The following is a 14371-nucleotide window of genomic DNA, read 5'->3' as shown; positions in this document are numbered from 1 at the left end:
TTCAGAGGCCCACCAGAATATCAAATATTGAAGACAGGTTCGATTTTAGGGCTGTCTCAACCTGATAATGTCCCTTTAACATAGGTTTTGAGAGGATTTGAGGTGGGGTGTGGCGCGTGGGAAATGGCAAACTGATCTCTTAAAGACACATTTGTTGTCCAGAAGCTCAGTGAGAATGGACCCCAAGGTGGGTCTCCCATGTGCCATTTGCCATTACTGTTTCATGTACAGCATTCTGGGTGAGAACATAAGATGACTTTGTGCCTGTAAAACTAAACTGGCTCTTACTAAAATAACTATTTACGAAGGTGCTGCAGCCAGCACTCCAGCCATGTGCACACAGACTGACTTCCTGGTGCTTTCCTCAAACTCTTCCCTCCTGCAACCTGTGCTTTGCCCTCCAAGTTCCATGCAGGTTGCCATAATTGCTGCTCTCAAATCACCAGCTTTACTTAGGAGCTGAGGAAGCAATTCTCCTTTCACTCACGCTGCTTTTACCCTGGTGTAACTGCAATGGCATCGGTGGAGTGACTCCTGCTTTACACTGGCGTGAGCTAGAGGGGAAAATTAGCTCATTGTTTTGCAGGATGATGAGCATCATTCATTTAAATGAGTTTTAATAATTGAAGATGAGGCACCGTTTCTGACGACTCCTAATATTGTCTCATGTTAGTTGTATTGAAAAGGGATTAAAATAATCCTTCAGTGAAACTGACCCTCAGATTCCTAGCTAAATGAACCTGGAAACTAGCTTAAATATTCTCAGTAAGTTCTACAGGCTTAGGGCCAAATTCATCCCTGCTGCAACTCCATGGGCATCCACCAGAGTGGAATTTTACCCACCCTGCCCTCATGCGAATTCTGTCAGTGCGAGTTCAGAACTGTTAGCCAAGGGAATAAAGTGGATCCTTCACATGTTAAACCAAGAGGGTCCTAGTGCCATGAAAACAAGCAGTGGGCAGCAGTTGGAACCTATTTACACTAGCTTTCTTGTACTGTAAACAATCTTCCTGCTCTATCCCCAGTGGAAAGAACAGCAGAGGAGCAGTTACAAGTGTTTTAAACCTCTCCAGCAGCTAGGCAGGGGGACAGCCAATATTTGAAATCTAGAATTGTTTGGAGGAAACCAGAACGAAAGACCGGGATTTTGCTTGTCATGGTCACTCCGTGACAGGATTTCCCCGCTCCCCTTGTTCACATGGGATGGAGACAGAGGGCAAAGAAGCTCTAATTAGAAAGATATTGAATTCAGCTTTGTCTCTAGACAGTCCACAGGAGTGAAATCCTCCCGTAGGGTGGGTTGTCTTGGAGAGCCTGCTCTAAGCCTGTTGAAGTCCATACATTTTTCCGGGCTTTGGATCAGACTGGGAGAGTGAGAGATCATCTGGGCTCCTGTTGATTTACTGGATACCTGTGAACTTCAAGTAGCAATTTACACTGGCTGCACTGGAAGCAAACAGGTCTCCCCAGAAGGCGGTGTTTGGGCCAGAGACAAGTGTTCTTAGCCTGATGATTTCTAGTGTCTGGACGTAACCCCACGAGCTAGAAGAGATGGATTAGGCCTCTTCTAGTGGCTGAGTCACATAAGAGGTTGATGAGGCTACGACTGTGCCCGTGTATCAGTCCTTTAGCTCCAGCAGCAGGTGCGTTTGCTTTCAGGTCTGTAGGTCCTGTGTTCAAACCCACTGGCTGACCCATGCAGCACCGATGACGCTGACACTAACCATACGGCTACGCTGCAATTAGACACTGCGACTGGCCTGTGCTAGCTGGCTTGGGCTGCAGGGCTATTTAATTGGGGTGTATATGCCAGGGTGTTACCCAGGTCTTTTTAGAACCCAAAGCAGTGGTAATTTAACTTTTTGTTTGGTTGGTTTTGGTTTTTTAGGCGGTATGGGGAATAAATTAATAGTGGGCACAGCTCATCTGTCTGAGAAATGATTGACACAAGCAAGTGTGCTTTTATTGAAAACTGCTGTTAGATTTTAAGCACACATACGCGATAGGTGTAGGGCATTTTAGGAATAGTTATTTACAGTTTGAAATGGCTTTGAGTGATCACCAGCCAGGTTTTTAGGGCCCTTTTTTTTGTCCAGCTGATGGGCAGTTTAGATGTCAGCTTTTTGCCCAAAGAAAAGCTCCGCGAACAGCTTTAAAGCATATTTTTAATTTAATTTTTTATAGCTAATTTTAAACAAAGACAAACAAAACAATCTTTAGTGATTTTAGTGGGTTACCAATTCTTTAAATTTTAATGAACTATTATTTTAAAGCATTTTTAGTATTTGTAGTTATAACAATAATCATAGAATCCCAGGGTTGGAAGGGACCTCAGGAGGTATCTAGTCCAACCCCCTGCTCAGAGCAGGACCAATCCCCAGACACAGAATCATCTCACGAGCTATGAGAGAGGCCTCCCAACGCACATCTGAACTGAGCATTATCCATATTTTGTAGATGGGGAAACAGTCTCAGAGAAGTAAAATGTCTTGTTCAAGAATATGTTAGGGGCATTAAAAACCAAGGTTGCTATTTATTTACTTTTTTATATAATTTTTTGTTTTATGTTTTTATTTCAATAGCAAAGCTGCTAACTAAGGTTTTCCTAGCTCTGTGAGGTTCGGTTTAGAGCTGGCAGTGGCTGAACATACAGAATTGCTGACTGCAGTTCTGTCAAATTGTGGGGCACACACAGGAACGTAACACGGGCTCAGGCTGGAGCCCGGGCTCTAGGACCCTGCATGGTGAGAGGATCCCAGAGCTCAGCCTGCTGCCAGAATGGCTACACTGCAATTAAACTGCCTCGCTGGCCCGGGCCAGCTGCAGGTGTAGACATACCCTTTGTGAAATGAAAGCCAGGTCTGCCTGAAACGACTCCTCAGCACCATATTCCATCCATATACAGCAGCCTCCTTAGATGAAGAATTGTTTGGAGATGGGTGAAAAAATAACTGCTAGTGTGAAGATCTCAATGGAAATATTAACACACGAACCCACGCTATAGATTTGTGGTGATCTCTGGAAGAACTGAGTCCTATTAGCTCCTTGGGACAGACGTAATCCCTTGCGCTCAGGCGGTATTGTTCAGTCAGTTTGAAGGGAAACTGCCCTCCCGCCCTTCCCCTTTTCCTCAGACCAAAAGGCTGAAATTTCAACAGATAATGAGCCCCTGCCAGGAACCCCCGAGAGCTCAGCAAGAATCCATTTGCTGTCAGGTCTGGGCAAGCACAATGGAGGCTTTCACTTCACCTTGCTTTTGGACTTGTAAGTGTTTTGGAATGTGGGAGTGCTCACCAGGACAGGAAGTTCTCCATCCAGCGACTGTGTGGTGTGCGTGCGAGTGAAGTGAAAGCACTCGCCATGCAATCGCTGCGTGAAGCATTCTGGGCGATGGGCCCCAGCCAGGCAGTGGGCACAGACCCTGCCTGGCTCGCCGCACGCCAGCACGTTCCCTGCTGTTTTTCTTGGAACCCGATGTCTTGGCTCCATCGGCAGCGTGGGAGGACCTGAATCGACCTGTATGTCGTACCTGGCACACAGGGATTGCGACTCTGGTCCATTTGGCCCCTTATCCTGTCTCTGATGGCCGTCAGCACCAGCGGTTCAGAGAGAGGCCCAAGAAACCCTGCCTCATGGCTCTGTCCCTCTAATGGCAGTTCAATACGAGAGGTTTACAAGCCTGCTACAGGCCTGGTGCTTTGGCTCAAGCCAAGTGGTAGCTGCTGTTGCTTTTAGGTCAAGGGTTCGGTCCCCTCCGATGATCCACCCAGTGGTGTCATTGATAGGTGGTGACCCATAGGAGCTTTGAACTCCTCTGAAGCTCCGGGCAGCTTGCAGGGCCAGGGGGAGCAAAGTGTCTCTCGCTGGCCCTGCCCCTGGCTGAAGCGTGTAGAAAGGGGCAGGGAGTCTTCGGCGCTCTCTGTGCGAACAGGGCAGGCCAGGTTCCAAGAGGTGTGTTTTCGTCCCGTCCTTTGTTAATTTGACAGGGGAAGGTGCGGTGGATGCTCATAGGTTTTGTGCCACGAGTGTGGAATATCTCCCGAGGGTCGATGCTCAGCTGAAATCCTCCTTTTGGCATGGTGCAGCCCAGTGCGAAAGCGTAAACCCCAGGCTGGCTTGGGCGTTCCCTCTGGTCGATGCGCTAGACTACAGCGGTTCTCAGACTTCACTGCACTGCGACCCCCTTCTGACAACAAAAATTACTACCCGGCCCCAGGCAGGGGCCCCAAAACCCCACTGTCCCGGGCGGGGCGGGGCAGGGGGGGAAGGGAGGTCAAAGCCGAAGCCCAAGGGTTTCAGCCCCCGGCAGGGGCCCATAATTCGAGCCCTGTTGCCCAGGGCTAAAGCCCTCAGACTTTGGCTTCGGCCCTGGGCAGTGGGGCTCGGGCTTCAGCCCTGGGCCCCAGCAAGTCTAAGCCAGCCCTGGCGACCCCATTAAAACAGGGTCCCAACCCACAGGTGAGAACCCCTGTGTTAGAGTCTTGCTTTAAAAGCGCTCGGTTAGAAAAGGCCTGGGAAGTCCCCACTCCTGCTAGCTGCGGTGTGCACCTGGGGCTCTGGGTGGGCCGGGCGATCTCTCTGCGTGCAGCGGCTGGCAGGATCGGGGCCTACGTTTCCTTAGTCGTTATACCTGCTATCAGGTGTCGGATGCAGATATGGGAGGTCCTGATATTTAATTTTCATGTTGGTATTTATTTCCCCCCCCCTCAGGAAAATGGGAGCCATTACTGCAGTGTGACCAGTGTTCCCGAGTGACCAGCTAAGATCCCTGTGGGAGGAAGGAGAAGAACAACATGGATGGGCTCCTTGAACAGACCAGTGTGTTAATGCACAGTAAAATCGCTGAAGCTGGGAAAAAGAATGGCTTAATTAACACCAGGAACTTAATGGCGGAGAACAGAGATGGCCTGGTCTCTGTGTACCCAGCCCCACAGTACCAGAGCCACATCGTGGGGAATCTCGCTGCTCAAAGCAGGAACGACCCGGTGCAGCAGCTGCTGGACCCCAATACGCTCCAACAGACCGTGGAGTCCCACTACCGCCCCAACATCATCCTCTACTCGGAGAACGTGCTGCGCTCCTGGGGGGAGAGCGTGAGTGCCGAGTGCTGCGAGACCACCTTCATCGAGGACCGCTCCCCCACCAAGGACAGCCTGGAGTACCCCGACAGCAAATTCATCGACCTCTCCGGTGACGACATCAAGATCCACACCCTCTCCTATGACGTGGAGGAAGACGAGGATTTCCAGGAGCTGGAGGTCAGATATTGCATGTTGCCTGATCTGCTGGGGATGGGGGTGACGTTATTTCGAATGTTGTGGGAGGGGCATGATGCTCTTTTCCAGGACTGGTGTGGCCCCGATCTGGCAAGGCACTTGAGCACACGCATGACTGTAACTCGTCAGGTGAAACCTCCAGCCCCATTGAAGCCACAGGCAAAATTCACATTGACTTCAGTGGGGCCAGAATTTCACCTGTTCGCATCAGTAGGGAGCCTCACAGGCTTGCAGTGGTGCACATGCTTTGCTAGGCTGCGGCCTGGGTTGTCTTGCCTGGATCTGGCTACCCCTAATTGCCCTGAGAAGCGTGTCCACATCAGATGTTACTGTATCAGCCCTGAACCCAACAAAGTTCTATCTGCGTTGGTTGGTGCAGATGTTCTGGGTGAAGGTGAGGCTCTAGCCTCACGTGGTCCAAATAGAACCTAAGAGGCTAAATATTTCTGTATGTTGTTCCCTGGCCAGGGGATTTCAAGTGTCCTTTTTCCCTAGGGCTCCCCCTTCCCTTTGATTGGCTCAGAGACATGCAGCAAATGGCAGGAATGGTTTTTTCTTTGCTGTTTCTGTACCAATAGGGCAGGGAAAGGGGAATTCTTCACGGCCAGTTCCGTGGCCGCCATACTGTCTTGGCTACCAACTCCACGTGAGAGGCGTTGTCTTAGCAAGGTGTGCCAGAGGAGTTTGCTGTAAGAACCTGTCCGGCGGCATTTGCCAGTCAGCTCTGGGGGCTGGGATTTTAGGAGAACAGATTGCACAGCTGGCCCCTTCAAAGCCAGCTCTTCCACGCGGGGTTTGATGTAGATAATTACGGTGGGTGTTTAATTGCATGATGCTGTTGTTGACACATCTGGCCCTAACTCCTGCTCCGAGAGTCCCTCCCTTTAGCTGAACTCAAATCAGCCAGGCCTTCTGAGGCCACCTGGAATGTCAGTGAGAGCCTGGTGCGAGCTGCAGACCGCCCCTGGAGCCGACGTGCCGGGGGGATCGGTAGACGGCCTGTGTGCACGCTGAATGGGCTTCTCCCTCTTTCACAGGGGTCTGTGGTTTTTAACAACAAAATATACAGAAGGAGCCCAGTCCAAACGGGGCCTGCTGTGGTCCGGGGAGTTCTTCCTGCGAAGTCTAATGGCGGTTCGATCGGGTTTGGGGAGGCGTGGTTCTGTAAAACCGGGGGCGGGGGGAGTAGCCTCACGCTTTCCCGCTTTTCTTTCAGAGGAGGTAGGAGAGACGCCCTCTTTCCCCTTCTATCGCTGTAGAGAGAAGCATAGGCTGGTGGCTCGGGAGACCTGCGTCCTGCTCCCACGTCTGCCCCTGACCTTTAATGCAGCCTTGCAGCATTCTGTGCCCTGGTTAGATTGCCCGGCCTGTGGAGCAAGGCGCATCTCAGGCTGTGCGCCTGGACAGCGCCTGGCACAACCCAGCCCCCATCTCAGTTGGGGGAGTTCCACCACAAAGAAAATTCTGCTGGGGGGGGGCAAGTGCTGTATCAGTGCAGGTGCTTCGAGCAGCCATGGTCCACGGGACGTCCTCACCTCGGGTCCTGGGTAGAGTTCGGGTCACCCCAGCTGGGGTGAGTGGCTGCAGGGGAAATGCTCGGGGGAGGGGCCCGTCTGAGGAGAGAGCGGCAGGCCAGGGAGTCTGCGTGTCTGAGAGAGGCGAGGAGGAATGTGTGTTGTGTGCACCTGCTCTCAGCTGCTGTACTACGGCAAACACACAGCAATTCTCCTCCTGCCCCAAACAGGCAGGGCAGGTTCCCGTGAGGGACCCCGTCTCTCCATGCCGCGTATGGGGGTCTATTGTCTTGGTGCCGAGTGGGCCCCGGGGCTGCGTAAGCTTGACCCGCCTCGAGCCCGGGCTGAGACGATGGTGGGGGGGGCGGGGGAGTAGATCTGGGCATGATCCCACGAGCAAAGACACAGTGCTAGGCCCGTGCCAGGGCTGCAGCGTCACTGAGCCCACAGGCGGCTGGCTCGCAGCCAGAAGAACTCTGCGTTAGCGCGACTGGCTCTGCAGAACTGGCAGCAGCCGGCGGGAGCTGAGCGCTTCGTGCCAAGCCAGCTCTGATAGCCATCGCCACACCCCGCGCTGCTTAAGAGAGCCCCTGTCACGCAGCAGGGTCCTGAGCCCAGCTGACGGAAAGGGGATAGCAGGGGACAGCATGAACGGGCTGCCTCCACCCACCGCGCCCAGATCAGCCTGTTCATTGGGCCCCCCAGTGCTATAGCAACGGGCACCTCAGAATCGATAGCGACGGGGACCTCCCGGCACCCCTGGGAGAGAGTAAAGTATCACAGGCCTGAGACCCATCCAGGTTATGGCCCCGGTTCTCCAAAGGAGTTGGGTCCCTAGCTCCCAGTGAGTTCAGTGCAACTCGGCTGTCCCAATAGCTTGGAGGAGAGGAGCCCAAGGTCAGAGTCTACGGCAGGCCAAGGACTTGAACGCAGAGTCCTGATCTGCCTCAGCCCCAGCCCCCATCTTCACAGCCGCTCCCGCGTCTCGCCCCCTGCCTGCCCCCTCACGATGCTAATGCCTCCCCTCTGAATGCGACACTGACAGGAAACTGCAAAGTGCGGGTCTCGCTGTGGGGGTCCCCTGGCATGGGAACGTGCGGCCCAAACATGTCTCTCTGGGTGCGGCCCCTGCATCAGTGGCTGGAGGTTGCCACGGCGTGAAGGAAGAAAACATTAGCGCAGCAGCTGCTGAGGCGGGGACTGAGCCGCGCTGGGTTGTTATTGACATAAAAATGTCTCTGTCTAAAAGAAGAACAGAGCTTCTGAATGACACGGCAGAAGCCCTGCAGACTCACCGTGCTCATCACCAGTTATTAGTGAGCAAAGGAGTCTCCCTCCTCCTGATAATAAAACGGAGGAAGGGAAAAGGGTTTCATCCCACCAGCTTCCCTGGCTGTGCCGCAGAGTTGTTAAGGCAGATCAGCAGTAAAGGGAAATGTGAGCAGAGATCCAAGTCTTTTTTCATCAGCCTTTGGAGAGACGCAGAGAATTTGATCCTGTCATCCCGTATGCGCGGCACATCGCTGTGTATCTGGGAGAATCAGCTGCTGTGCCAAGAGACAGTTAGATGTGAGTTGCATGGCCCAGTGCCCATTCAAGGCACAGATTTGCAAGGGAGGTGTTGTCTTCCCCACACATCTGCCTTGTGGCTTGTTTCTGGGGCTAGCCCCCAGCAGCAGACCCTTTCTAGGCGGGCCAGCATGTGACCTTGTCTACATGGGAAAGTTACACCGGTTTGAATTTACATTGGTTGTTAAACTGATTTAGCTAAATATTGAATCAACAATATTTAATAGGAAGTTTAATAGGCAGCAGGTTTAAAAGAAACAAAGGAAGTATTTCTTCACACAATGCGCAGTTAACCTGTTTAACTCTTTGCCACAGGATGTTGTGAAGGCCAAAATTATAACAGGGTTCAAAAAAGAACTAGATAAGTTCATGGAGGACAGGTCCATCAATGGCTATTAGCCAGGAGGGGCAGGGATGGTGTCCCTGGCCTCTGTTTGCCAGACGCTGGGAATGGGCAACAGGGGATGGATCACTCGATAATTACCCTGTTCTGTTCATTCCCTCTGGGGCACCTGGCATTGGCCACTGGCGGCAGACAGGACACTGGGCTAGAGGGACCCTTGCTCTGACCCGGTACGGCCCTTCTTACGTTCTTATGTAACATTGAATTTCATCTGCTGTTTTGTTGTCTAGTTACCCGGCTGAGTGAGATTCCTTTGTAACTCAGTCTGCTTTGAACTTAACTATCCTGAGCCTAGGCATCGACTTCCTCCCGACCCGGGAGGTGCTTGACACCTCCCACCTCCGCCCCAGGCCTGCCCCCACTCCACCCCGTCCGCTAAGGCCCCACACCACCTCTTCCTGCCCCTCCCCTGCCTCTTTCCACCCCCTCCCCTGAGCGCACCCTGTCCATGCTCCCCCCCCGCTGCAGCTAGGGTTGCCAATTTTGATTGGATGTATTCCTGGAGGTTTCATCACATAACATAATCTTTAATTAAAGGTTAATCTTTAATTCCTGGGGACTCCAGGACAATCCTGGAGGGTTGGCAACCCTACCACCAGCACCTCCTGCGAGGTGCAGAACAGCTGATTGTGGTGAGTGGGAGGCACTGGGGGGGGGGGAGTTGATCAGCAGGGCGCTGGGGGTGGGGGGTGCTTGGCTGCCAGTGGGCACTAAGCGCACACTAATTTTTTGTTCATGGGCACTTATGATCTTGAGTAGTTTTGTATTGTCTGCAAACCTCACTGCCACCTCACTGTTTACTCCTTTTTCCAGATCATTTGTGAATATGTTTAATAGGTCGGTCCCAGCACAGGTCCCTGTGGGACCCCGCCATTTACTTTTCTCCACTCTGAGAACTGACCATTAATTCCTACCCTTCGTGTCCTATCTTTTAACCAGTTACTGATCTTCAAAGCCTTTCTTGGCCTGTCTAATAATACATTTACACTTGACTGGCCAGAGTTTCTGCTCCTTTCTATTTTCCTCAGTAGGATCCGACATGCATTTTTTAAAGGGTGTCTTTTTGTCTCTTAATATCCTCTTTTTCTCTATTGTTTAGCCATGGTGGTGGGTTTTGGTTTTTTAAGGTCCTCTTACCCTTTTTTAATGTATTGTTGTTGTTTTTTATTGGGGGCATACATTTTAGTTTGAGATTCTATTATGCTTTTTAAAAATAGTTTCCATGCAGTTTGTAGGCATTTCACCTTTGTGACTGTTCCTTTTAATTTCCATTTAACTGGCTTCCTCGTTTTTGTGTAGTTCCCTTTTTGAAGTTAAATGCTACTGCAGTGGGTTTCTTTGGTATTTCCGCCCCTCCTGCGCGGATGTTAAATTAAATTACATTATGGTTGCTGTTACAAAGTGATTCAGCTATATTCCCCACTTGGATCAGATTCGGTGCTCCGTTTAGGACTAAATCAAAATTGCCTTCCCCCTTGTGGGTTCCAGGACTAATTCCTCTGAGAAGCAGTTATTAATTGTGTCTAGAAATTTTATCTCTGCATCCTGTCCTGAGATGACACCCAGCCAGTCATAATGGGTCTACTTGAAATCCCCCATTATTACTGAGTCTTCTGTTTTTGTTTCCTCTCTAATCTCCCTGAGCATGTCACAGTCATGGTCATGTTTCTTTAATACCTATTATATCAATATCCTTAGTGAATACCTGGCACTCAAGTTCACCCAGCTTAGTATTTAGACTTCTGTTTGCAGTGCTGTTGTAGCCATGTCGGTCTCAGGATATTAGAGAGACAAGGTGGGGGAGGTAATTTTTAAAGGATGCGTTTTTGCCTTAACGGCTTCTGTTACTCTGTTGTGTAGCCAAGGCGGCATTTCTTTGGTCCTATTACTGTTTGTGGTTTTTAATTAGGGTACATTTAGTTTGAGCCTCTATTATGCTGTTTTGAAATGGTTTCTCTGCATGTGACTGTTCCTTTTTAATATTGCTTCACCAACAGAAGTTGGTCCATTAAAAGATATGACCCGACCTACCTTGTCTCTTAGACTTCTAGCATTTGTAATAAGCACTTATAACATTTGTCAATATTTAGTTGTCTGCCTTCCTGTGATGTCATTGAATGGGACCCTCTTTCGTTTGACTGTTTCTCTTGAGTTCCTGCCTGTACTTTGTCAACTTCCTCTTTGCTAGGACACAGATTATCCCCTTTAATAAATCCTCGCCTAAGGAGTGTGTCTGTCTGAACCATGTGCTCTTCTGCACCTGTCGGCTTTCCCTCGGCCCTCAGTTTATAAACTCCTCTGTGCTAGCTCTCTGGTTCCATTTTGGTTTGGGAGCCCATCCTTCCTGTATAGGCTCCTCCTTTCCCAAAAGGTTCCCCAATTCCTACTAAGCCTAAAACCCTCCTCCCTACACCATCGTCTCATCCACGCACTGAGACCCAGCAGTTCTGCCTGGCCCTGTGCATGGAACTGGAAGTATTTCAGAGAGTGCTACCGTGGAGGTCCTGGACTTTAATCTCTTACCTGACAGCCTAAATTTGGCCTCCAGGTCCTCTCTCCTATGTCTCTGGTACCAACATGTACCACGATCACCGGTGCCTCCTCTGAACTGTACGTAACTCTATCCAGATATCTCGAGGTCCATAACCTTCGCTCCTGGCAGGCAGTTCTTTATGTCGGGGCTAATGGCTAGACAACCCATCAAATAAGGCTTTATTACAATACTGCACAGGTTCCTTACTGAGGTATTCTTCTTCGAGTGATTGCTCCTATGCATTCCAGTTAGGTGTGCGCGCCTAACTGGAATGGATAGGAGCAACACATCTCGAAGAACAACAGTTACTACGGTGAGTAACTGTCTTTTCTTCTGTGGCTGGGCTGCTGTCTCTTCTCCAGGAGTATCATTCGTCATACCACACTCACTCTGCTATGCCAACGTCTCAGTGACTAGCTTATTAATGAAACCCAAGTTATTGATGAAATACAGGAGTGAGAGAGTGAATTATTCATACATAGAGCATAAGAGAATGGATTTGAGTTCTCGTGTTTAAAAAAAATCCAGCAATGTCTGAAATATTCTCTGTAAAATGAAAAAAAGATAGAATGTTCAAGTGAGTAAAAACCGAAACGTGTCCCTTCACCCGACGTGTCAAAGCACAAGGTCACGGAGCCTAGAGGTGGATCTATTGCACCTGAGCTCTCAGCTCAAGTCTCGTGAAAATCACTACATCTGTCTCAGTGCTTATGTGGCCCTTTTCTCCATCGTGTCTGAGTGCCCGGGACTCGTGCCTGGATTTCCAGCCTCCCAGCACTTCTGCGAGGTAGAGCAGTGCTCTGCTCCCCATTTTCCAGGTGGGGACTGAGACCTGGGGAGGCTGAATGACTTGCCCAAGGTCACGTCAAGGGGAGTTTTGTGATTGATTTCAGTGAAGCCAGGATTTCACCCCGGTCTCTGTGTTAACAAACTCAACTTACTTTGTGGCAGCTACATGGAGGATGAAATGGTTAACGGGATTCTAAGGCCTCTTGTGACTGAAGTCAGACTTGGATATTGATTCTAAAATTCCTGGCTGAGAGCTCAGGCTGTACAACATGTGCCCAGAACAAATACCAGTGAGGGAGGTTTCCCCGTGGACAGGCTGGCGAGTGCCAAAGCAATGTGTGTTCCTTTGAGTGCAGCTACCGTGCAATACAAACCGCTCGGTTCTGCGGGGGGAGCCTCTTCATCCAGTGCTGGGAAGTGAATTGCCTTCCGCCCTAACACAGTGATGAACGTGGTGCTGAGATGGCTCAGTAGTCCAGCCAGGACTCTTCAGAGTGTGCAGAAAGCTGAATGGTCCGATTCTCATCTCAGATGCACAGAATCCCGTGTTTTGGAAGAACCCCTATAGGGCTTGCACACGAATGGGATTTTAGACATAGGAAACAATAATGCAACATGTGCCTGAGATGGGGATCTGGTACTTAACAGACCTTTGCCGTTTCTATGGCATTTATGTGAGTTGAAGAATCTATGACAGGTATTGGTGTGCTCCCCATTCGTGCACCTCGCAATCTTGAATATATTTATCCTCAGAATGCCCCGTGACATAGGGAAGTGCTTTTAGCCCCATTGTACAGATGGGGAACTAAGGCGCAGAGAGGCTAAGTGACTGGCCCAAGGTCTCTCTCTCTCTCTCTCACAGTCTGTGACAGAGCAGGGACTTGAGCACCAGACCAGCACCGTAACCACTGGATAATCTTCCTTTCTGGAATATTAATGCAAATGCAAACCTATGGGCCCACGCTTGCAAACACACTTTACTCCCCAGCCTCGTCATGCTGCAGCCAAGCTATGCATGTGTGTACAGGTCTCTAGAATCTGACCCTATAGTAGAACCCCAAGTCCCAGAACAGTGACCTCTCTCCTGGGTTTTCACTAGAAACCATACCGTTTTCAGGCTTCTAGAACTTAGCTGGAACAGCTGATTCTTGTCAGTCAGTGTCTGAGCTGAGAAATGGATTTACATTCAGTCCATTTCATTTTTTTATTTTCTTGGTTAGTGGAAAACAAGCTGGTATTTTTTCTTCTTCCTTCTTTCTTTGATTTCAGAGGCAAGTCTGGGAATTCTCCATCCAGAAACTAGCTTTGATGTTTGAAATGCATGTTTGCAAGGTGCCAGCTCCCACGTGCAGTAGAGCTTTGAGGTTGGATTTGTCTTTCCATTTAAAACAAATGACCTATTAACATTAACAAAAGCACCTGGGGTAACAGCAATTCCTGGACACTGGTACTGACCCGATCATACAACTTTTGTGGCCTTGACCCAGGTTCAGTGACGTCCTTCTCCGTTTACCCTCCCTGCCACTCCACTTGCATAGAACAGTGTGAAGTGTGTTGTGAGCAAAGCAAAATCAAAACAGCAAATCTTGCTGGGATGTTCAAAGGGGCCCAACTCCCATGGGACTGTCAATGGCCATTCAGGGCCCTTTGAAACCTCCCAGCCTTAGTTCTCAGCACTTTGAGATCTGCAGCCATCCTTCTCTCCTGCAGGAGCAAACTCTATAATGTAACTCTAGGCCCGGCAGATGATGTGTGTCCCACATGCACTGGCCTTGGGGAAATGTTCATCGTTCCCGTGGATCGTAGTTGGCGGGGGAGGGGCTTTAGTGTGGGAAAGGGAATCAGCTGTTACAGGCAGAACAGACAGATTGAGAAGCTCAGGTCAGACCCCCTCCCCACGTTCCATGATTCTACTATGTAGGCGATTAATTAACAGGCTGCACTAGTTATGTTTTATTTGCATTCAATTTTTTTTCCCATGAAAGGAAATATGTTAATAGAAGCCACTGGAGTCTGTAGCCACTGAGCTCTGTCAAGCCATAGGGATATTAACATTTGTTAGCCACGCATGAGGCTTGGGGCTAATTTTCAGTTGTCTCTTTACCAGCCTTCCTCTGAGTCACACTTACTACACCTGGGGTCAAGACACAGAATCATAGAATCGTAAGTGAGAGTCACCTAGCAGGGCTCTACCAATGCCCGGAAGCGAGCTGTGTTTCCGGGTCAGCACTCCAGCGCGTACAGAATAGAGGCGCTTCAAAGCAAGGATTTCTGGGGCAAGTTTTTC

At 50.1% G+C, this 14371-nt stretch overlaps 1 protein-coding gene across 8 annotated transcripts in view; it reads left to right on the top strand.

Moving 5' to 3' along the window:
* Window positions 1-14371, top strand: part of SYNDIG1 (synapse differentiation inducing 1) — a 191574-nt gene that overhangs the window by 108989 nt on the left and 68214 nt on the right. For all 8 annotated transcript variants that reach the window (XM_039531017.1, XM_039531019.1, XM_039531020.1 and 5 more), the window contains one exon: window positions 4711-5258. In XM_039531017.1, coding sequence (XP_039386951.1) covers window positions 4794-5258 — 465 coding nt within the window. In that variant the 5' untranslated portion in view covers window positions 4711-4793. The remainder of the gene's footprint in view (window positions 1-4710; window positions 5259-14371) is intronic.

Source organism: Mauremys reevesii, linkage group 3 (assembly GCF_016161935.1).
Source record: "Mauremys reevesii isolate NIE-2019 linkage group 3, ASM1616193v1, whole genome shotgun sequence".
In the NCBI taxonomy this organism is placed as follows: domain Eukaryota; kingdom Metazoa; phylum Chordata; order Testudines; family Geoemydidae; genus Mauremys; species Mauremys reevesii.
The sequence above is the reverse complement of the archived record's forward strand: the minus strand, read 5'-3'. Positions and strand labels throughout refer to the sequence as shown.